The sequence below is a fragment of the Heterodontus francisci genome, chromosome 22 (genome assembly GCF_036365525.1).
Source record: "Heterodontus francisci isolate sHetFra1 chromosome 22, sHetFra1.hap1, whole genome shotgun sequence".
Classification (NCBI taxonomy): Eukaryota; Metazoa; Chordata; class Chondrichthyes; order Heterodontiformes; family Heterodontidae; genus Heterodontus; species Heterodontus francisci.
Genome location: NC_090392.1, coordinates 41783776 through 41808898, shown reverse-complemented (window position 1 = coordinate 41808898; position 25123 = coordinate 41783776). Strand labels below are relative to the sequence as shown.

Sequence of the window (25123 nt, the reverse complement as noted above, 5' to 3'; positions counted from 1 at the left end):
GCCTTAGGATTTTCCTTTATAATGACTGCCAATGTTTTTTCATGTCCCGTCTTCGCTCTCCTAATTACTTTTTAAAGTACCCCTCTACACTTTCTATACTCTTCTAATGCCTCCGCTGTTTTCAGCGTTCCAAATCTGCCATTAGCCTCCTTTTTGTTCCTGATCCAATACTCTCTCTATCCCTTGATATCCAGGGTTCCTTGGATTTGTTGGTCCTACCCTTCACCGTAATGGGTACATGTTGGCTCTGAACTCTCACTATTTCCTCTTTGAATGCCTCCTACTGGCCTTGTGTAGAATTTCCTACAAGTAGCTGCTTCCAGTCCACTTTGGCCAGATCCTGTTTTATCAAATTGAAATCAGCCTTCCCCCAATTCAGTACCTTTATTTCTGGCCCGTCTTTGTCCTTTTCCATAACTACCTTAAATCTTAGAGTTATGGTCACTATCCCCGAAATGCTCTCCCACTGATACTTCTGCCACTTGTCCAGCTTCATTCCCTAGGATTAGGTCCAGTACTGCCCCTTCTCTTGTAGGACTTTCTACGTACTGGCTCAAAAAGCTCTCCCGTATGCATTTCAAGAATTCCTTCCCTTTAATCCTTTTGCACTAAGACTATCCCAGTTGATATTGGGGAAGTTGAAATCCCGTACTATTATTACCCTATTATTTTTACACCTCTCTGAGATTTGCCTACATATCTACTCCTCTATCTCTCCCTGACTGTTGGAGGCCTGTAGTACACGTCCAACCAAGTGATTGCCCCCCTTTTGTTCTTAGGTTCTGCCCATATGGCCTCATTTGAGGAACCTTCTAAGATATCATCCCTCCTTACTGCAGTAATTGACTCCTTGATCAACAGTGCAATGCCACCTCCTCTTTTACACCTTCCCCTGTCACGCCTGAAGATTCTATACCCTGGAATATTGAGCTGCCAGTCCTGCCCTTCCCTCAGCTATGTCTCTGTGATAGCATCAATATCATAATCCCATATGCTAATCAATGCCCTCAATTCATCTGTCTTATTAGTAAGACTCCTTGCATTAAAGTATATGCAATCCAGCCTTGCATTTTTCACTTGTGCTTTAACAGGTCTATATTTGCTCTGCCTTCCAGGCTGACTCAGTTTCTCTTCTATATTTGGTTGTGCCTCCCCCCCTACTGTACCTCCACTCTTTATCCCATCCGCCTGCCAAATTAATTTAAACCGCCCCCCCAACAGCACTAGCAAACCTCCCAGAAAGGATGTTGGTCCCGTTCAGATGCAACCCGTCCAACTTGTACAGGTCCCAAATAAAAACAAGAAATGCTGGAACCACTCAGCAGGTCTGGCAGCATCTGTGGAAAAAGAAGCAGAGTTAACGTTTCGGGTCAGCGACCTGAGGGAATTCCAAAGATCAACGACTCTCAGAAGGAATTCCTCCTCATCTCAGTTTTAAAAGTGAGACTCCTGTATTTCAACACTGTGTGTAAATGGTAGATTCATTATGTTAAAGATGCACAGGTGAAGGGCATTGTTAATTAAGGACTCGAGTGGATATGAAGACACGGGAAGAAGGCAGGAGGCAGAGATGTATAATACTACTTTCTGTGAATAAAACTATCAAGAAAAGGATCTGTGTCTAGCTTCATTCTTCACCATTTGTCTTTGATACATACAACACTGTGCCCCCTAGTTCTAGATTTCCCCCACGCAGGGAAACATCCTCTCCGTATCTACTCTGTCAAGACCCCTCAGAATCTTTTGTGTCAATAAGGTCACCTCTCAAATCTTCTAAACTCCAATGAGTACAGGCCAAACCTGCTTCACCTTGCCTCATAAGACAGCCCCTTCATCCTAGGAATCAGCCTTGTGAACCTTCTTTGAACTGCTTCCAATGCAAGTTTATCCCTCAAATAAGGAGACTAAAACTGTGTGCAGATCTCTAGGTGGAGTCTCACCAATGCCCTGTGTAGTTGTCGCAAGACCTCCCTACTTTTATACTCCATCCCCCTTGCAATAAAGGCTAACATTCTATTTGCCTTCCTAATTACTTGCAGTACCTGCATGCTAACTTTTTGTCATTCATGAACAAGGACACCCAGGTTCCTCTGTACTGCAGCATTCTGCAGTCTCCATGTAAATAAAATTCTACTTTTCTATTCCTACCAAAGTGGATAACCTCTCATATTTCCACATTATACTCCATCTGTCAAATTTTTGCCCAAACCTATCTATCTCTTTGGAGACACTTTGTGATCTCTTCACAACTTGCTTTCCTATCTATCTTTGTATCATCCACAAATTTGGCTACAATACTCTCAGTTCCTTCATCCAAGTCATTAATATAGATTGTAAGAGTTGAGGCCCCAGCACTGATCCCTGTGGTACTGCACTAGTTAGTTTGCCAACCTGAAACTGCTCATTTATCTCGACTCTGTTTCCTGTTAGTTAGCCAATGCTCTGTCCATGTAATATATTACCCTCCACCATGAGCTCTTATCTTGTGCAGTAACCTTTTATGTGGCACCTTATCGAATGCCTTCTGGAAATCCAAATACACTACATCTACAGGTTTTCGTTTTCCACCCTGCCTGTTAAATCCTCGAGAGATACAGGGGCGATCTGAGGAAGAACATTTTTATGCAACGAATGGTAGTGACTTGGAACTTGCTGCCTAAGAGGATGATGGAAGTGGAGATGATCAATGAATTTCAAAAGGAAATTGGATAAGCACTTGAGGGAAATAAATTTCTAGAGTGACAGGGATAAAGCAGAGGAATGGAACTGACTGGATTCCTCTATGGAGAGCCAGCATTGGATTAGATGGAACAAATGGCCTCGTCCTTTGCCATAATGACTCTAACTCTATTGTACTCCATCTGCTACTTTGTTGTCCACTTACTTCACCTGTCTATATCTCTTTGCGGACTTTTCATGTACTCCTCACAGCTTACATTCCAACCTAAGGGCGGCGCAGTGGTTAGCGCTGCAGCCTCACAACTGCAGGGACCCGGGTTCGATTCTGGGTACTGCCTGTGTGGAGTTTGCAAGTTCTCCCTGTGTCTGCGTGGGTTTTCTCCGGGTGCTCCGGTTTCCTCCCACAAGCCAAAAGACTTGCAGGTTGGTAGGTAAATTGGCCATTATAAATTGTCACTAGTATAGGTAGGTGGTAGGGAAATATAGGGACAGGTGGGGATGTTTGGTAGGAATATGGGATTAGTGTAGGATTAGTATAAATGGGTAGTTGATGGTCGGCACAGACTCGGTGGGCCGAAGGGCCTGTTTCAGTGCTGTCTCTCTAATCTAATCTAATAATGTCAGCAAATTTAGGTACATTACTCTCTCTTCGCCATCAGTCATTGATATAATTTGTACATAGCTGAGGTCTGAGTAGTTATTCTTGCAGCACTGAACTAGATACAGCCTTCCAATTTGAATGTAGTGAGCTAGCACATATTTAAGCGCAAATTGTATTTGACTAACTTGATTGAGTTTTCTGATAAGCTAACAGAAGGTGGGTGAGGGCAGCGCTGTTTATGTTTTGTATAGTCTTTCAAATGGCTTTTGATAGAGCACCACAGGCCTTTTGTCAAATTTGAAGCTCATGGGACAAAAAGGACAGTTGCAGCATAGATACAAAATTGTCTAAGGCAATAGAAAACAGTTGTATTGAATGCTGTTTTTGGACTGGAGGGAGGTTTAAAGCAGAGTTCCCCCAAAGTTTGGTACTCGGACTTTTTCTATTTTTGATGTACATCAGTGACTTGGAGTACAGAGCACAATTTTGAAATTTGCAAGTAACATAAAACTTGGAAGTGTAGTAAACAGTGTGGAACATAGCCATAGACTTCAAGATATCGACAGGTTGGTGGAATGGGGACATACATGGAAGATGAAATTCAATGCAGAAAAGTGTGAGGTGATAGATTTTGGTAGACAAAATGAGAGACAATACATGCTGAAGGGTACAATTTTAAAGGGGATGCAAGAAGAGAGAAATCTAGGAAAGTCACCAGGACATCTTAAAGCAGCGAATAAAGCATGTGGGTCCCTGGGCTTTATAAGTCGAATTACTGAATACAAAATTTAGGATTTTATTCTAAATAGACATAAAACAGTAGTTTGGCCTCAGCTGGAGTATTGTGGCCAATTCTGGGCACCACACTTTGGGAAGGACATGAAGGCTTCAGAGATGGTACAGAAATGATGTACTGGAATGGTTTCAGAGATGAGGGATTTCAGTTATGTGACTAGACTTTAGAAGATGGGGTTGTTCTCTTTGGAGCATAGATGCTGAAGAGGAGATTTGATGTATCATGAAGGGTTTAGATAGAGGATATAAAAATAAACTTTTCGAATGGTTGAAGGGCTGGTTAGGTTTTGTAATGGACTGCCTCATGTGGATACACATTCAACAGTAGCTTTCAAAAGAGAGATGGATAAATACTTAAGAGGAAAAAAATTGCATGGATATGAGAAGGAAATGGCAGGGGTGAGTGGGGCTGACTGGATTGCTCTTCAAAATCGCTGACGCAAACTCTGTGCTCTACTGTTCATGATTCTAACTACATGTCATGGTGGCATTTGAACTCTAGTTTGTGAGTTGGTCCAGTGTCATAATCACAAGAACAGAAGGAGTAAAGATACAGGAGCAGGAGTAGGCCAAACGGCCCTTTGAGCTAGCTTTGCCATTCAGTAATATTGTGGCTGAACTTTTACAACACTCCACTTCCCTGCTGTATCCCCATATTCTCTTTGTGCCTAAAAATCTTTTCAGTTTCAGTCTTACATATAACCATTGAGCATCCACAGTCCACTGGGGTAGAGAACTCCAAAGATTCACAAACCTCTGAGTGAAGAGATTTCTTCTGATCTTTGGCCTAAATGGCCAACCCCTAGTTCTAGACTTTGCCCACAGGGGACACAGTTTCTCAGCATCTAAACATTCAAGCCATCTAATCATCTCTCATTCTTATGAACTCCAGTGCATATAAGACCATTCTGTTCAATCTCACCTCAAAAGGACAGCCCTGTCATCCCAGAAATTAATCGAGCGTACCTTTGTTGCACACCCTCTGAGGCAAGTATATCCTTCCTTTTGTACAGAGTCGAAACTGTACAGTACTCCAGGTCTGGTCTCACTAAAGCCCTATATTGCAACAAGACTTCCTCTTGTATGCCAACCCTCTTACAATAAAGGCCATCATACCATTTGCCTCCCTAGTTGCTTGCAGTACCTGTATGTTAACTTTTTGTGTTTCACATACATGGACATGCAAATCCCTCTGAAACCAGTGATTCAGTCTCTCAAGTTTTTAAAAAATATTTTGCTTTTCCATTCTTCCCACCAAAGTAGATAATTTAACATTTCCTCACATTATACTCCAACTGCCACATTCTTGTCTGATCATTTAACTGGTTTTTATCACCTTGCAGTCTCTGTGTCTTCACAGTTTGCCTTCCACTTAGCTTTATATTATCAGCAAATTTGGATGAATTACAAAAGGAAAATACTGCCAACGCTGAAATTCTGAAATAAAAACAGAAAATGCTGGAAATACTCTGTCTGGCAGTATCTGTGGAGAGAGCAACAGTGTTTTAGGTCTTTGACTTTGATCAGAACTGGAAGAAGTTAGAAATATAATGGATTTCAAGTCAGTGAAAGGGGGGAGACTGGGTAAAAGAACCAAAGGGAAAGTCTGTGGTAAGGTGTAAGGCAGAACAGATTAAGTGACAGGTTAAGAACAAGCAGTTAATGTTGAAAACAAATTTCTCTATAGTTTCAACAACCTGTCTGTAAGCAGATGGTGATTTAAATTCTTCCCTTTTTTTTAAAAACAAAAAAAATCCTGATCTCGTATTTCTCCACTCCCTCAGTTTGTGAACCCTGATTTTTAAAGGACCGCGACAACACTGTTACAGTTTAAAAAAAGAGTAGGGTTTATTAAAACACACTCTTGAGCTCAGGAGGGGGTTAACTTTGCAACGCATGCTCACTAACATACAAGGAAAGGTAAAGGCATCAAAAAGGGCAAGGATATTTACCAAGTAGAAAATAGCTTAATTGCAAGCTGACGGGGGTCCCAGTTGAAACCAGAGTCCTTTTTTTTTTCTAACTAACTTAAAAATCCAAAGCTGGAATTAACTAACTGGAAATGCTGAGTGGGTTAGAAGTCGTAGGAAACCTTTTCCCTTAAACTTCCTTCTGAGGGATAAGCTGAAACAGCTTAGTTTCTGATTTCACCCTTTTTAATGAGAGAAACTGGCAGACAGCAGAGACATATCTTGCTGCTTTTGAGACTGTTTTTTTTTCTTACAGGCCCATGGATAACAAGATGCACGGCTTCAAGGCAGCTGTTTCTTGTATGAGCTGTTCTCTTTAAACTGAAACTGTTTCAAAATTAGACGGACTAAAAAGGGAGGCTTCTCAGTCATGTGACCTTCAAGTAGCTGTCCCACCTCCTGTTGAAGTGTTCTCCCCCCACCTCCATTTTTAAACAAGTTGAACACAGAAGTAAATCAACTTAACATGCTGTGTATAATGGCAGCTGACAATAACACCCAAGTGCACAAAAATACAATAATTTGGTTTTCTTTCGTTCGTGACAGGGACAAGTAAAGAAACATAGATGTGAATGGCTGAATGGTGGGATAGCTGCCGCCCGAAAGCAAGGAAAAGGAAATATGAGTGAAACGAGAGGAAAAAAAATCAAACCAGCTAAGAAAAACAGAACAAACTGTTGGCACAGGTTATGACTTAAAATTGTTGAGTCCAGAAGGTTGTGAAGTGCCCAGTCGAAAGATGAGTGGTGTTCCTCAAGCTTGTGTTGAGCTTCATTGGAACACCGCGGCAGGCCAAGGACAGAAAGGTTAGAGTGGAAACTTTGGATATATTCCACTTAGTCTCCGCATGTAAGTAATTGCCATAGATTACAAAGAGCTGAGGCCCAGCCCTGATCCTTGCAGCATTACATGAATTACACCCTGTGTTTTCTGCCCGTAGTTATTTCTTATCTCCACCCATACTGATTCTACATCCTAATTACTGGGCGAAGATCCTTTCTTGCTACTACCTTATTTATTGTCAGGGCTACCCCACCTCCTTTTCCATTTTGCTTATTTTTTTAAAGTCAAGTACCCTGGCATATTTAGATCCCAACCTTGGCTGCCCAGCAACCACATCTCAATAATGGCTACTAGATCATTATTTATCTCCATTTGTGCCATTAATTCATCAATCTTGTTACAAATGCTTCATATATTCAGATGTATTGCCTTTAATGTTAACATTACTATTTTCCCCTGATGTCACCTTTAGTTGCCAGTGCCCTATTACCATTATTAATCTTTGTCCCTTCCTGACTCAATCTGCTTGATTTTACCCAAATTGCTACTTTTTTCCACATCCTTGACTTTTCCCTTCAGACTTATAAATTTAGCCTAGCCTCTGCACTCACCCCCCCGCCCCACCCCATTTATTAATTTAGAGCCTATCTACAGTGCTAGTTATTCAATTCTCTAGGACATTGATCCCAGCCCAGTTTAAGTGGAGTCTGTCCAGTGGAACAGCTCCCTCTTTGCTCAGTACTGGTGCCAGTGCCTTATGAATGGAAACCACTTTTTCAGCCAGGCATTTAAACCTTTAATTTCCCTGTATTTAGTTCAGTTAGTAATCTGGAGATTACTTTTTAAATTTGTGCTCAAACGCTCTCAGCAGAACCTCATTTTTAGTTGTCTGCTGTGGGTTCCAAGACAGCTGGTCCTTCCCTCTTCCACCCTCAGTTCTCCAGTTATGAGAAGATGTCCAATAGCCTGGCACCGGGCAGGCGACACAGCCTTCGGAACTCACGGCTGCGATTGCACAGAACAGTATATATTCCCATGACTATACTATCCCCTGTACTGCCACATTCTTTTTGCTCCAATCATTGAATGGTCTGCTCTACAACAGTGCCATCATCAATTTGCCATTTAACTGTACACAATTTTCATCAATTGTTCTGCAGTTGGACTGAAGTATTCCAGATGCATTTTTGTGGTAAATGTTATTCAGAGAGGTAACAGGAAATGTGTGGAATGTAAAATGGGCCATTTTTTGAGGGAAGTGAATGAGAACTGCTTTTTCTTCAGTCATGTTGTGAGGTTTTTAATGTGTGCCTGAATTGCTGGAATAGGCGGAGCACTTCACATTAATGTCTGACCTTTAGGGTGTGAGGTGTAATGGGTTTTTTACTGCTGGAGTCAGAAAAGGATTTGCTGTGATTTTTGGCTGTTCATTTTTTTCCTTATGCCTCCATGAAGCATTTGGGACATTTTTCTGCATTTAAAATCACTATATAAATGCAAATTTTTATAACATTTGAGTCTTTGATCAGTTGAGACTTACTAGGTACTGAAGGGCATTGAATTAAAAGTTAACATAAGTTAAACAGTGGTGGGTGCAGTTTTAGTCACCTTCAGAAAGGGTCCAGAGAGCATTGACCTGCAAAACTATGAAGCAAGGCTCAAAGTGGCTAAACTTTTGTTCTGCATACAGGGATTGTTAAAATAGCGGAAGGTGTCAGTAAAGAAGTAACCAAACTATTTAACTTGGATGTTGAGCCCAAGACTGAAGGGCTCAATTCCTAAACTGATGAGCTTCGATCAAGATTTGGGATCAGAATAATCAGAAGGTCGTGAAGGCTGGGGTCACTTGACACTGTTAAAGGAGAGCTGTTGAGCAGAAGTTTAAATTCATTTCCCACTAATTTTCACATCTCCATGGTTGCTGACAGAGATTTAAGATTTATCCACCAGTGAGGTGTCAGCACTGAGCAAAGCTAATTTGAAGCTCACAAAACTAAACTGAAAAGCCACTGAAAAAAATTGAAGTCTTTTCAGTCCTGTCTTTCCCAATAGGCTTGCCTTTTAGCTTGAGGTTTGGTTAGTTGATTCCAGTACCTGCCGAAGTCAACACTACATTAGTGATGGATTGGAGATTGACCCCATGAAAGCGTTCATCAGTTTGGAGATGTGGAAAAAGCAGGCCTTATAAGAAAGGGTGGATGTTGGGAACATGGAAAATAAAACATTCCAAGGAGATGAAATCAGCAGATTTTCTAACTTGCTGGGGGACCAGAGATTGGTGGGAAGAGCAAGTAATGTTGGAAATTAGCTGGTAATCCGAGAGAGATTGTACTCCAGTTTCAGTTATGTCTGCACCTGTGCTATTGCTTCAAAAGTAGTTGCAATTTCTGTACACAGAGGCGGTAAACGGTTGGCATTAATTTCTTCTGTTAGCCTCGACTTCAGCTGTAATGAGGACACTTCCAATTATCTTCAGGATAGAGAACCCTATCACGTTGGGCACTGCAAGGGTGCTTACTGATGCACTGTACATAGTCCTTGCCAAAGCTCCATTCTAATCAGCTGCTGAGACTCTAATTAAAATACACTTTTTCTACAATAGACAATATGCTGTGGATAGATATTCCATAAATATAATGTTTATGTTAATGAACCTCAATATAGTAGTTAAGACGGCTGGATAGGATAACTATATACTGATTAAAATGCAATGATTTCATATCTCCAGATTGAGCTACCCTTGGTAACTATCACTCGTACCCTAGCATACACTGGTTACCTACCGCTCTACTTCGAAATCTTGTGTTGCTCTGAAGACAGTTGATTTTCAAAGAAATGACTAGTGATCTCACATTCCGATTGTGCAGAGATCTGTAGGGCACTGTTAGATGAGCAAATATGAACTAGGAATGGTGTTCTTGTGATTTTATTACGATGCTAAACATTTTCTGTTCTCTGGTGTCGCTTTGGTGCCTTTCATGTCCTTTCATGACCTAAAATGCTTTGTAGACAATGAACTATTTTCAAAGAGTTTTGATAGTGAGAGAGACCTTCAATGAAGGCTGATCCAACCACTGACTCACATTATATATGATTTCATAGAATCATAAAATTGTTACAGCGCAGAAGGTCATTCAACCCATCGAATCCGTGCTGCCCCTTCTCAGGAGCAATTCATGCACTGCTACTCCCCTGCACATTCCTCCTCCAGATATTTCAAATATTTCGGAAATGTAAAAGAAATTACTGCACAAAAGGAGGCCACTCTGCCCATCCTGTCTGTGCCTACTGAAAAACGGACCACCCAGCCTAATCCCATTTTCCAGCACTTGGTCCATATCCCTGAAGTTTACGGGACTTCAGGTGCCTATCCAGACACCGTTTAAATGAGTTGAGGGTTTCTGCCTCTACTACCCTTTTGGGCGGTGAGTTCCAAACCCCTCCCATCCTGTGGGTGAAAAATGTTTCCAAATCTCTGCTCTAATCCTTCTACCAATCACTTTAAATCTATGCCCCCTAAGCACTGACCCCTCTGCTAAGGGAAATAGGTCCTTCCCATCCATTCTATCTGGGCCCTTCACAACCTTGTGCACCTCAATCAAATCTCTCCTCAGCCTCCTCTGTTCCAAGGAAAACAACCCCAGCCTAACCAATCTTTTCTCATAGCTGCATTTTTCCATTCTGGTAACATCCTCGTAGATCTCCTCTCTACCCTCTCTAGTGCAATTGCATTCTTTCTGTAATGAGTTAACCAGAACTGCATGCAGTACTCAAGTTGTGGCCTACTATTGTTTTATCTCGCTCCAGCATAACCTCCCTGCTCTTATGTTCTGTGCCTCAGCTAATAAAGGAAAGGATTCCATATGCCACCTTAATGACCTTATCAACCTGTCCTGCTACCTTCAGGAATCTGTGGACATGCACTCCAACATCCTTCACTTCCTCTACACCTCTTGGTAGCCTCCCATTAATTGTGTATTACTTTGCCTTGTTTGACCTCCCCAAATGCATCACTTCACATGTCTCTGGGTTAAATTCCATTTGCCACTTCTCTGCCTACCTGAGCAGTCCATTGATATCTTTCTGCAGTCTAGTTTCCCTCCTCACTATCAACCACACAGCCGATTTTTGTGTTGCTTGCAAACTTCTTGATCTTGCCTCCTACATTTAAGTTCAAACCATTAATATATACCGCAAAAATCTGAGCCCTGCGGAACCCCATTGGAAACCGCCTTTCAGTTGCAAAAACACCCGTGAAACATTATCCTTTGTTTCCTGCCACTAAGCCAAATTTGTATCCACCTTGCTACATTCCCCTGGATCCCATGGGCTTTTTTTTTTAAACCAGTCTGCCATGTGGGACCTTGTCAAATGCCCTGCTAAAATCCATGTAGACCACATCAACTGCACTACCCTCATCAATACTCCTTGATACCTCCTCACAAAATTTGAACAAGTTGGTCAAACACAATCTTCCCATAACAAATCCATGTTGACTGTCCTTGATTACTCTGTGCCTTTCTTGGTGACAGTTTATCCTGTGTCCCTGAATTGATTCCAATAATTTTCCCACTACCGAGGTTAGACTGACTAGCCTATAGTGATTCGGTCAATCCCTCACTCCCTTTTTAAACAAAGGTGCAATGTTAGCAGTCCTCCAATCCTCCGGCTCCACACCTGCATCTAGTGAGGATTGGAAAAGGGTGAACCGAGCATTCGCTATTTCCTCCCTGGCTGCTTTTAACAACCTCGGGTACATTTAATCTGGCCCAGGTGGTTTATCCACATTCAAAGATTGACAATCCCCTTAATACGTCCCCTTTCCCTATATTTATCACATCCAATATTTCACACTCCTCTTTAACTACAATGCCTGCATCGTCCCCCTCTTTTGTGAAGATAAAAGCCAAGTATTCATTAAGAACCATGCCCACACCTTCTGCCTCTACACATAGGTTACCCTTTTGGTCTTTTATGGGCCCTACTATTTCCTTAGCTATTCTCTTACTCTTAATGTATTGATAAAACATCTTTGGGTTCTTGATTTTACTTGCCATTATTCTTTTATGCCCTCTCTTTGCTTTCCTAATTTCCTTTTTGATTTCACACCTGCACTTTCTATACTCCTCTCAGCTTTCTGCAGTATTGAGTTCTCTGTGGCTATCATAAGCTTTCCTTTTCTGCCATATCTTGCCCTGTATGCTCCTTGACATCAGGGGGCTGTAGATTTGGCCGTCCCACCCTTTTTTGTGGGAACATACTTACTCTGAACCCCTTAAATCTCCCCCATGAATGCCTCCCACAGCTATAAAACTGATTTACCTTCAAGAGCTGCTTCCAGTACATTTTGCTAAATCACTCCTCAGCTTAGTAAAATTGGCCGTATGCCAGTTTAGAACTTTAACTCCTGTTCTATCTTTGTCCTTTAGCATAATTGTTAAAATTAACTGAATTATGATCACTACCACCAAAATGCTCTCCCACTGCCACTCCTTCCACCTGTCCAGTTTTATTTTTTAAATATCCAGAACCATGTCTTCTCTTTTTGGACTTCCTACATACTGGCCAAAATAATTCTCCTGAATGCACTTCAAGAATTCTGTTTTCTCCATTCCTTTCACGCTAAAACTATCCCAGTTCATATTGGGGTAGACAAAGGCCCCTACTATTGCTGCCCTGTTTTTGCACTTCTGGGAGATTTGTATACATATTTGATCTTCTATCTCCCTTTGACTTTGGGGATCTAAAGTACACTCCCAGTAGTGTGACAGCCCCTTTTTTTGTTCCTTAGCTCAATCCATATGGCCTCATTTGATCCTTCTAACACATCCCTCCTCACAGTTGTAATTATTTCTTCAACCAAAAAATCCTTTTTTATTTCCTCCCCCCCCCCCCCCCCCATCTCATCTGAAAACCCAGTAACCAGGAATGATGAACTGCCCCTCTCCTTGTCTCTCTTGAAGCCACATTTCTGTAATAGCTATATCATACTGCCACGTTTCTATCTGTGCCCTCATTTCGTCTGCTTTATTTCCTAAACTCCTTGCATTGAGCACTACCAAACTTTTTTATTTTCTAACCTTTGTTTCTTCTGCCTTCCAGACTCATTAATTTTCTGCCTTACTTTTCCATTTCTGATTTTGTCCCATCTGAATTCACCCTCAGGTTCCCATCCCCCTGCCAAACTAGTTTAAACCCTGCCCAACAACAGTAGCACTCAGGCAGTGCATTTCAGTTCTTAACTACTCGCTGCATAAAAAAGATTTTCATGTCACTTTTGCTTTTTCCAATCCCTTAAATTGGTGTCCTTTGGTTCTGGATCCTTTGGTCAATGGCAGCCGTTTCTCCCTGTCTACTCTGTCCGGACCACTCATGATTTTGAACACCTCTGTCAAATCTCCTCCACATCATCTTTTGTCCAAGGAGAAGAGATTCAGCTTCTCCAACCAATACACATAACTGAAGTTTCTTTGGAGAGTGGGATGCACTCTGGACTCCTACACCACCTGCCTGTTTCATTTTGACTGTCTGGTGGTCACCCATTCCCTGTCTCCCTGTGTACATTTTAAGCTGTGGGGTAACCACATCTATAAATGTGCTATCCACGTAGCTCTCGCCCTCACGGATGCACCGCAGTGTCGCCAGCTGCAGCTCAAGTTCCAAACCCGGAGCTCAAGCTGCTGCAACTGACAACATTTCCTGCACAAATGGTTACCCAAGATACGGGAGATGTCCTGGAGTTCCCACTTTGCACAGGACAAGCACTCTCTGGGTTGGAGCTGCTCTGCCATTACTTTATTAAGTAATAACCTTGTTACTGCTAATGAACCTTAGTACTGGTAATAAACTTTACCAATGCGACTAAAGCTTTGCCTATAATAATAAACCTTACTAATCATGATAAACCCTAATACTTAATACACATTATGTAAAAATACAAGATAAGACTCAGCAACTACTTATTTGCAACCAATTAATACTTCTAACATTTTTTAAACTCCCGGTTGTTTAGCCTCAGTCTCTAAACAGCAATACTATCTAGCCAATCAACTTGTGATTTTGCTGTGATGTCACTGATTTTTTTTTTCAAACCTGGTGTTCTATTGAAGCTGTAGCAGTGTGCCTCCGCTCTCCCAGGTAACTGGGTAAATGTCGGCTCCAGGCCTCGCTCTGTATTTGTCCTCTCCCTCTCCGGTGCGTTCTCTTGCAGGTCTGCTGCCTCCACTCTTTCCCAGTTAACTGTAGGCCCTGAGTCTCGCCCTGTATTTATATCTGTCCCTGTCTGGTGCGTTCTCTTGCAGATCCGCTGTTTTCGCGCTCTCCCAGGTTTCTTTGTTGATTCAAAGCACAAGTTCTGGTCACAGATACAGTGGAACCTCAAGTAGCCATCACAGTGAAGTCACCCCCATCCCCTCTCCCCCACACAAGTTAGTAATGAATGAAATTGGCCTATGTCATGAGGTGACATTTTGGTGGCAAATAGGAACGGAGGTAGATTTGGAGTGAGGGTAATGACGATTCCATTGTGTTAAGTACCATGGGGTAAGTGTGGGGGGATCAATGTTTAGTGGTAATCTTGGGTTCTGAAGCCTCAGTGCAGAATGCAATGTGGTGATGGTGGTAACTCGAATCATGGTTTATATTTGATGGCAACTTCAAATAATTGCTGAATTAGGTTGAAAAAGGGAAAGGAGTTCCTGAGTGAAGAATCACTGGTGAGGTTGATGATTAATTGATTGTTTCTGTTTCAGGCATTAGCAGCCAATACTGGAGCTGGATTTGCAGTGGCAGAGCCACAGATCGCTATGTTTTGTGGGAAGCTGAATATGCATGTCAATATTCAGACTGGAAAATGGGAACCTGACCCTTCAGGAACCAAAAGCTGCTTAGGAACTAAGGAAGAGATTCTGCAATATTGTCGAGAGGTGAGTCTGGAAGTGGTTTGTACTCCAGTATTATTAGACTCTCTGAAATTCTGCTTTGCAAGCATTCTTTGTTCAGGAGAGAATCTGAATTTTACTAACCGGGTAAGGCCACTGGGTCCAGTAAGTTGTCTTCCACTCCTGTTGGTTGATCTCACTTCCTCCTTGTGATTGTTCAGTCACCTCTTCAGAGAGAGTTGTCTGTGGAATTGTTCATCCAGTTTGCTTCCGAGGTAGCTTAATCCAAATAAACAAAGCAAAATACTGCAGTTGCTGGAAATCTGAAATAAAAACATAAAATGTTGGGAATACTCAACAGATCTGACAGCATCTGTAGTGAGAGAAATAGAGTTAACATTTCAGATCGATGACATGTCTTTCGAACTGAAGTTCACTATGGTGGGGGCAACTACCTGGCCATCAAAAGTCAGAGCCATCAGCCACTTCAGGTCTTCCTGCATTGGTCGTCTGGGTGGGGCACTGCCTCCTTTGCCTTACTTGATGTGCTGCCTTTGATTAAACTGCATTTGCCATGTGCTGTTCTAAGAGTTGCAGATGTAAATGTCTTGGTAAGTTTCACGTTAATTATCTTTTGTTAGGTTTATTCAGAGCTTCAAATTACAAACGTGGTGGAAGCAAATCAGCCAATCAGCGTTGAGAACTGGTGTAAAAAGGGAAAGAAACGGTGTCGAGGTCATAATCATATTGTGATTCCTGTTAAATGCCTCGGTAAGTACAAACCCAGCTTCGATCAAAACACAGCATAATGAAGAGCAGCTGCCTTTAAACTGTGCTTTCCCTAGCCACATGTTACTAAAAGTGAAACAGCAAAGGTTGCTGCAGTGAATATACTTCATTTCTTTATACTGGTTCACTCTGTGTACCACTAGTAGGCTCTCATATATAAAGTTAGCAGTATATATTGTTATGATCCTCTTATAGACAAGTAACTTAAAAAAAAAAATTCAAATTGCGAGTTTATATTTCTCCAGTTTCCCTGTGGATTTGCAAATGAAGGTTTGCCTCCACCTAGCTGTATATTGGTTAAATCATAACCGTTAGCTAAAATGGCAGCTTCTATTATATTAGCAACTTGATGCTCTTCTAGTTGTATCCTAATCCATACTGGAACGCTGTTTTAAAGTCCTCCATTGACGACACCTTTCTCTGTTCGAGTTTTAGTGAATGATACCAACAGTCAAAAATCATTTATTTTTCTCTAACAAATTCTACAAAAGTGTGATTCTGTCACTTCCTCAAATTTCAAAATTTTAATCGATAAGCTTCTGGAACCAACTCATGCGTTAAGTACCACAGTCTTAAGTATCTCATAATCTGCAGACTGTTCTTCTGAAAGACTTGAGTAGTCATCCAAGACTTTTCCCATTAAAACAGTTGACAAAAGAGTGGTCCATATTTCTTGTGCCCTTGTCTCAATTTTCTCAAATGAGACAAAATATCTCTCCACGTCTTCCTCAGTGAATTTAGTCACTGACCAAATATTCCTTGTCAAATCAAACCTGAAGTTAAATTCATTTCATCGTTGAGATTAAACGTTCTTCCCTGTCCACATGAACAAAGCTTTTATCTATCCAGTTTCAAATTGTCTCACTTCCCTTTCTCTTTGAACTTCTAATTCAAGTTTCCGCATTTCTCTCTCTCCCTTTCTTTCGAGTTCAAGTTTGTTCATTTCCATTTCTTTTGCTCTTTTTTATCTTTTTGGAATTCTAATTCAAGTTGCATCATCCGCAACTGAGTTTTAGCTAACTGAATCAGCAATTTATCTGGGTCAGCCCTTCTTCAAATTCCAAATGCTGTGCTCAAGTCTCCACTGTTTCTGCTTTTTTAGTCCCTGATTTTAACTCTGTCTTCAACTCTTCTGCTAATGCCATCGACCTAACCTTTGTTGATTGTTGCAAAACACTCGGGATTAGGTCTTCCCATCCCAGAAAAGTCTTTGCAATTGACAAAGCCATTCTGCTTTTCAATAAATACAGTAAAATTCACTGTGAAATCTTGTCCACTTCAACTTTAACAAATCCCGGGGTACCTACCTCAGTCTGTGGATTTGAAATCCCGCAAAGAGTCCCCAATTTTCTTACGCTCCCGTTAGACACGAATAACTTTTTATAAAGAAATTCGAACTCCCAGTTATTACTGAATTACGCCACAAGATTTCACATCTCAAACAAAAAATTTTTACTGTACAAGAGTTAAACAAAGCAAGCACACTTATATTTTACAGCCAAAATCCTAAACGATCCTGAAGTCTTATACTTTAAACTTAAAATCTCAACAGAACACCACCTGTTTGACTTTTGCTTCCACCCACGAGCCCACCATACCTTACAGGATCTTGAAGGTTCATTCAAATCTCCTGGGACCAATCCAAAGTATACCACAGCTCTCAGGAATTCACTTTGATCCTCCTTAGTGTCCCAGGTGTCTTCCGAGGTATGAGGTTTCTTGGGGATTCTCCCTCTAGCAACCAGCTAGGCGAACCCTCCAACTCGCAACACCTCGTGAATCTAGATTTCCCCACCTGAGCCTCAATCACATCTCATGTAGTGGCTTTGAATCAGAAAGCACCCTTGGCTCCTGATGGCTCTTTGCTACTGACTCCACCTGCTTCCAAAGTCAGCTGACTTTCTGTGATAAATTAGACATAAAACAACTGAACAATCTATCTCTATATTAACTTGGTACATCTGGGATGTCCCGAAAGAAATTTAAGCTAATAACCTCCAACTCCAAAACAACACTCTGATTCTGGATACCCACGTGAATGATTTATGTTGCTAATAAAGACAGGACAATTCTCCTCAGACTTATTGACTTCACTTCCCCAATTAAACGAGTCCGCCTGCTGCTTTATGGCTCTTACCCCTCTAACTCTGATCCTTTGCTACACATGGAAAGATCTTTGAAGTGTAAATGTCTTAGGTGGTCTGGCAGTCTTTAAGTTCCCGAGTTTCAGTTACCTTACGTCTACACATTTAATTTCCCCAAGACTAAAAGTGACCTCAAAAATATTAATATATATGATAAACTAGATGATTGTAGCAATATATCTGAATGGATCAATGTAGCAGATTCTTGGAATTTCTTTTTACGATAAATTAATTAAGTCAGTGGTCTAGGCTAATCTGCAGCCCCCTTTTCTTTCTTTTAAAGGCTGTGGATGTCACTGGGAAGGGTAACATTTATTGCCCATCCCTAATTGTTCTTGAGAGGGTGGTGGTAAGCCACCGTTGTGAACCACAGTAGTCTGTATAGTAAAGGTACTCCAACAGTACTGTTAAGGATGGAGTTCCAAGATTTGGATCTTGTGACAATGAAGGAATGGTGATTATATTGCCAAGTCAGGATGGTGTGTGACTTGGGGAACTTGTAGGTGGTGGTGTTCCTATGCGCCTGCAGCCCTTGTCCTTGCAGTAGAGGTTGTGGGTTTGGCAGGTGCTATTGAACAAATCTCTAAGAGTTGCTGGAATGCATCTTGTAGATAGTACACACTGCAGCCACAGTGCATTGGTGATGGATGGGGTTGCCAGTCAGCAAGCTGCTTCGTCCTGAATGGTGTTGAGCTTCTTGAGTAGTGTTGGAGCTGCACTCATCCGGGCAAATGAAGATATTCCATCACACTCCCGACTTGTGCCTTGTGGATGGTGGACTGGCTTTGGGGAGTTGGGAGGTGAGTCACTTGCTATAGAATGCCCAGCTTCTGACCTGCTCATGTAGCCTCAGTATTGATGTGGTTGGCCTAGTTAAGTTTCTGGTCAATGGTGACCCTCAGGATGTTGATGGTGGGTAATGCCATTGAATGTTAAGGGAAAGTGGTTAGACTCTCTTTGTTGGAGATACTAATTGCCTGGTACTTGTGTGATGTGCATGTTACTTGCAGCCCCCATTACTGTGGTGCATTGAAGAAAGCAGCGTGCTTAACAAGTCCATGTAGCTTGTGTCTCAAAGAACGTTTGGCTTGAGCTATGTGTAATCAGAAGAAGTAAAAGACTAGCACAGTGTTTCTGGGATGAATTTAAAATTGATTAGTAACTTAGGCTAAAGCTGCTGTAAAAGCTTTTGGCTATTTAGGGATAGTTTTCAGATAGGAGCTGAGAACAGGAAGTAGTGAGTTCAGAGGAGATATATTGTGGAGGGGAGGGGTGGAGGTCGAGAAACTGAAATGATCATTGTTAAGGCAATAGTTCAAGAGGAAGAAAGACTATAGAGCAACGGCTCAAGCATACCAGTAAGATTGGGGACGGAAGAAGAGGTCGGTCTCATGTTGAGCTCGAAATTGATGGAGATGGGAACACTGGAAGATGAAACCCCACTAACTGAAGAGGTGCTGTTATATGGTGTAAGGAATATATCACATTTTGTGATTTTTGGTCTTTTTCTCTCTGCATGATTTTGAGATTGAGTTATACGCAAGTTATCTTTTAAATCAATTAATTCAATTCAAATAGGTTTGAAATTGCTTTTCAAGAGTTTCTATGGAATCTGACTGCATCACTCTTCAAGTAGTGCGTTCTAGACCTAAACCCCCCTCTTTTCCTCTACTATCTGTATGTGAAGGTAAACAATTCCGGCTTCTCCAATCTTTCACATAATTGAAGTCTCTCATCATTGGTGGTGTCCAGATTAACCACCTCTAGCCTATCCAAAGCCTTGACATCCTTCCTAAGAGCATAAGAAATAGGAGCAGGGGTGGGCCATTTGACCCGTTGAACCATCATTCAATAAGATGATTGAAGTGCTACTTCAACTCATCTTCATGCACTATCCTCATATCCCTTGATTCCTTTAGTATCCAAAAATCGATTCATCTCGATCTTGAATATAATCAGTGATTAAACATCCACTGCCCTCTTAGGTATAAAAATCCAAAAATTCACAACCTTTGAGTGAAGATATTTCTTCACCTTTCAGTATGAAATGGCTGACTCCTCATTCTGAGGCTGTGACCTGTGTTCTATAAACATCCTCCCAGCATTTACCCTGTTAAGCCCCTTAAGAATTTTATATGTTTCAATGAGATCACCTCTCATTCTCCTAAACCCAAGGCAATATAGGCCTAGTCTACTGAATCTCTCCTCATAGAAAAATTCCAGGAACCAGTCCAGTGAAGCTTCATTGCACTCCCTCTGGGGCAAGGAGACCAAAGCTGCATATTGTACTCCAGGTATGGTCTCATCAAGGCCCTTTACAATTGCACTTTTTACTTCTTTACTTTTGTGCTCCTTTCGTAATAAAACCTAACATGCCATTTGTTTTCCTAAATGCTTTCTGTACCTGCATGTTGACTTTCCTTGACTGATTTGCAAGAACACATTCTGAAACCAACATTTCTTAGTCTCCCACCATTTAAAAAAAATTCTGCTTTTCTATTTTTCCTACCAATGTCGATAACTTCACACTTCCCTCCATTATATCCCATCTGCCCATATTCTTGTCCACTCACTTAACCTGTCTGTCCCTTTGCAGCCTCTTTGCATCCGCCTGCACTTACCTTTCCACTTAGCTTTGTGTCATCAACAAACTTGGGTATATTTCATACGGTCTCCTCATCTAGGTCATAATACAGATTGTAAATAGCTGAGGCCCAAGCACTGATTCTTTAGTTTTAATTTTGTGCTCCAATCCTTGTGTAATAAAACCTACCATGCCATTTGTCTTCCTAAATGCTTGCTGTACCTGCATGCTAACTTTCCCTGATTGATGTACAAGGACCCCCTTTGAAACCAACATTTCCCAGTCTCCCTCCATTTAAAAAAAAAATTCAGGTTGCCAACCTGAAAATGACCAGTTTATTCCTACTCTGTTTTCTGTCCATTAACCAATCCTCAATTCATGCTAATATATTGCCCCAATCCCATGAGCCCTGACTTTGTGTAATAACCTTCTGTGTGTCAACTCATTGAATACTTTTTGAAAATCAATTTACACAATCCGATGAAGGGTCACTGACCCGAAACGTTAACTCTGCTTCTCTTTCCACAGATGCTGCCAGACCTGCTGAGTGGTTCCAGCATTTCTTGTTTCTATTTCAGATTTCCAACATCCGCAGTATTTTGCTTTTATTACACAATATCCACTGGTTTCCCCGTATCGACCCTGCTAGTTATAAACACTCAAATATTTATTGGTTAAACACAATTTCCCTTTCATAAAACACAGTTGGCTCTGCTCATTATGATTTTCTAAGTGCCCTATCATATTCTGAATAAAAGATACTAGCATTTTTCTAATTTTAGCGTTTGCCCGATACTGTTCCTGTTTTTTTTTCTCTCCCTTTTTTCTTGAATAGTTGGGTTATGTTTGTTATCTTCCAATCCATGGGACTACTGTAGAATCTAGGGAATTATGGAAGGTCAAAACCAATGCATCCATTATCTCTGGAGCCATCTCTTTTAAAACCCTAGAATGTCGGCCATCAGGTCCAGGGGATTCATCAGCTGTTAGACTCGTTAATTCTTGACTAATATTGGGCTTGGACTGATTATGGCATGTAACATTAGCATCACACAAGTGCCAGGCAATGACCATCTCCAACAAGAGAGAATTAACCATTTCTGCATGGCAATCAATGGCCTTGCCATCACTGAATCCCCCACCACACAAATACTGTGGCTGCAAGAACAGGTTAAAGGCTGGGAATTTTGTGACGAGTAATTCACCACCTGACTCCTCAAAGTCTGTCCACCATGTAAACGGCACAAGTTAGGAGAGTGATGGAATACTTTCAACTTGGCTAAATGAATGCGGCTCCAATAACAATCAAGAAGCTTGACATCATCCAGGACAAAGCAGCCTGTTTGATCGGCATCCCATCTACCACCTTAAACATTCAGCAGCGGCACACAGTGGCAGTAATCTACAAACTATAAGATATACTGCAGCAACTTGACCCAGCCTCCTTCGAAAACACCTTCCAAACACATGACATCTACCACCTAGAAGAACAAGGACAGCAGACGCATTGGTACACCAGTACTTACAAGTTCCCTTCCAAGTCACATATCATCCTGACTTGGAACTATATCATCGCTCCTTCATTGTTTCTGTGTCAAAAACCTGGAACTCTCTCCCAACAGCACTGTGGGTATACCTACACCACGTGCACTGCAGTGGTTCAAGAAGGCAACTGACCACCATCTTCTCAAGGGCAGTTACTGATGGGCAATAAATGCTCGCCTTGCCAGTGATGCTGGCATCCATGAAAGAATGGAGAAAAAAAAATCCTAATCTCAATCTTATGAAATCATATCTTTATCTTAATCTTCCTCAATTTCACTAGACCTTTGGTTGCCCACTATTTCCAGAATGTGTTTTGTTGTCTACAAATTCAGTGTATTTGTTTAATGTCTCTGCCATTTCCTTATTTCTCATAATTTAGTCTGTCCCTGTCTCTGAGGGATCCATGTTTGCTTTTGCTAATATCATCCTTTTTACATAGGGATAGAAGTTTTTACCATCTGTTTATATCTTCTGCTAGTTTACTCTTGGTTTTTTTCCATCAGTTCCTTGGTCATTGCTGAATTCTAAAATCCTCCCAATCTTCAGGTTTATCAATCTTTTGGAAACATGATCAGCATCTTTTAATCTAATAACAATCCTTAACTTGTTAGCAGTGGTTGGACCACTGTTTCCATGGGGTCTGTAGTCCCTAAGGGAATGTATACTTGTTGCGAATTATGAATTAGCCTTTAACTGTCATTGCTTATCTACTGTAATATCTCTTAAATCTACCTTAGCTAACTTGCCCCTCATGTATCTATGCAGTTTGCTTTGTTCAGGTTTAAGATCCTAGTTTCAGACATCTAAATCACACTCAAACTCAGTGTAAAATTTATGATATGATATCACTCTTTCTCAGAGGCTCCTTTAGTATAAGGTTATTAATTAACCCTTTATCATTAAACAATATGAGTTCTAAAATAGCTTGTTCCTAATTGGTTCCTTGACATACTGATCTAGAGAACTGTCTTAAATGCATTCCATTAACTCTTCCTCCATGCTACTACTGCAATTTTGAATTGCCCAGTTGATAAGATTAAAATCCCCCATGATTACTGTATTATCCTTGTTAAATGCACCTCTAATATCCTGCTTTACAGTCTGAGCAACACTACAGCTACTGTTAGGGAATCTATAAACTACTCCTAACAGTGTTTTCTGCTCCTGGCTGTTTCTCAGCTCCACCCAAACCAATTTTACATCTTGATTTTCTGAGCTAGGATCCTTTCTGTCTACTGTCTTTATCCCATCCCTTATTATCAGGGCTATTCCCCAAACCGCCCCCCCCCCCCCTCTTTTCCATTTTGTCTAGTGTGGATCACGGAGAGTGGTCACACAGTGTTAAAGTCAGGAATTTGGTGCAAGTGGGAATTCTTTTAAGTATTTCTCAAACTGAAATTTAGTTTTAACATATCGAATTTAATGTGGAGCTTTAAAAACTATGAAAGAAACTGCAAGCTAGTTAAGCTACCTAGTTAACTGAAACTGCCCATCAGTGGCAGTCAGCTGTAAGTTTTAGATACTAATTACTGTGAACAGGAAACTGAGTTAGCAGTTGTAACTTGAGTGCTACTCAAAGACCCATATAAGTAAATACTGTTTGATACTACAGAGAGTGGTTGTGAAAAGAGTGCCACAATAACAGTGTGCTGAAGTCGGGAATTTGGTGCAGAGAGAAAGGGACGCTTGAGGCGATAAGTAATTAAGTATTTTTGGCCGTTGCTTAGTGTGTAGAAAAAAAATTACTACTAATTAAAAACTAAACATAAATACTATAATTTGGACTAGTTGTACGTCTGGACTGCAGTACATGGGAGTTTGTGAACACAGAGACTATCCTGAGCAAACACATCTGTAGCACATGTCTCTGTCTCAAATCTCTCTGGCTCAGGTTCATTGAGCTGGAGTGTGAGTTAAAGACACTACAACACATAAGGGTGGGGTAGCAGTATCTGGACAGTTTGCTCTAAATTTCGGTCTCACCTTGCAGAGAGGTACAGGTTCAGAATGGGGTGGTATGACCGATGTACAGAATCAGGGGAACCCAGGAGATACAGAAAATGAGGATCTGGAGAAATTGATCCTCTCCAACAGGTACAATGTACTTGCTACCTGTGAGGATAAAGGCTGTTGGAATGACAGTCAGAATGTTGACCATGGCACCTTGGAACAGTAGGCTATTTGAAGGGAGAGGAGAAGGGGAAGCCTAACGAGATAGTTGGAGGGAATTCATAATTCAGGCCACAGATAGTAAAGGCCTGCTCAGGTCTGCAAATGAAACCGGACACGGCCTGAGTCCTTCCATTTTTTTCCCCGCGCCCGACCCGACCATACCTTCCATTTTTCACTTTGTTCCTTACCTGCACAAGCTTAAAATAACTGTAACAAAACCACCTTTAAAGTCCAAAAAGTAAATTAACATTACAGTCACTTACCTGAGGTGGTGATAGAGCGGGACCGATTGGACCCAAGCCCGAATGCCAGACTCGGAAGTGCGACCTGATCCGAACCTGACATATGTCGTCTGGTCCCATCGGGTTCAGGTCGGGTAGCTGGCCTTTAACTGATAGTATACTTTGTAACCAGGTTCGAGAGTCCTGCAATGTTTGTTGCCTCCCTGGTGCCAGGGTGAGGACATCTTGAACCAGCTTGAAAGGTTATTGGAGAGGGAGGGGAAGGATCCAGTCATTGTGGTCCATGTTGGGACTGACAACGGTAGAAAGAATAAACAAGATGTTCTGTTTGAAGAGTACCAGGAACTAGGAACTAATTAAAAGGACAGCACCTCGAGGTTTATTTTCTCTGGATTATTACCAGAGCCACCTGCAAATTGGCAGCTGGATAAGCAGATTAGGGCGGTGAACACATGGCTGAAGGAGTGGTGTGAGAAAGAGGGATTTTATTTCATGCAGCACAAGCACTGGTACTGTGACCAGAAGAAACTGTAACATTAGGATGGGTTCCACCTGAACCATGCTGAGACCAGGGTTTTACTGGAAAGGAAAAAAAGAGCAGTCACAAGAACTTTAAACTAGTTAGTAAGGTATGGAGCGGATGGGGTGGAAGGTCTCTGGTGGAAAAGGTAGTATGTTTGAATAGTTAGAAAACAAAGAAAAGGGAAGAGTGTGGACTTACAGTCAGAAATGGTGTTTTAGGCACTGCAGGTAAAGGGAAAACTAGAAGATGTTAATTAAACCAGGAGAGTGAAAAGGGAAATGTGTGAATAAAACATTAGAGCAGAACGACAGGTTCAGATATGTGGCTCAAATAAGTGTGGTTTATACAAACACACAGAGGATAAGCAACAAATTGATGAATTGCAGGCCAAATTCAACTTAGAGGGCATGACATAG

General features: G+C 41.4%; 1 protein-coding gene across 2 annotated transcripts in view; it reads left to right on the top strand.

The window, feature by feature from the left end:
• Positions 1 to 25123, top strand: part of aplp2 (amyloid beta (A4) precursor-like protein 2) — a 192608-nt gene that overhangs the window by 67456 nt on the left and 100029 nt on the right. For both annotated transcript variants that reach the window (XM_068053761.1, XM_068053762.1), the window contains exons 2-3: positions 14580 to 14753; positions 15350 to 15479. In XM_068053761.1, coding sequence (XP_067909862.1) covers positions 14580 to 14753; positions 15350 to 15479 — 304 coding nt within the window. The remainder of the gene's footprint in view (positions 1 to 14579; positions 14754 to 15349; positions 15480 to 25123) is intronic.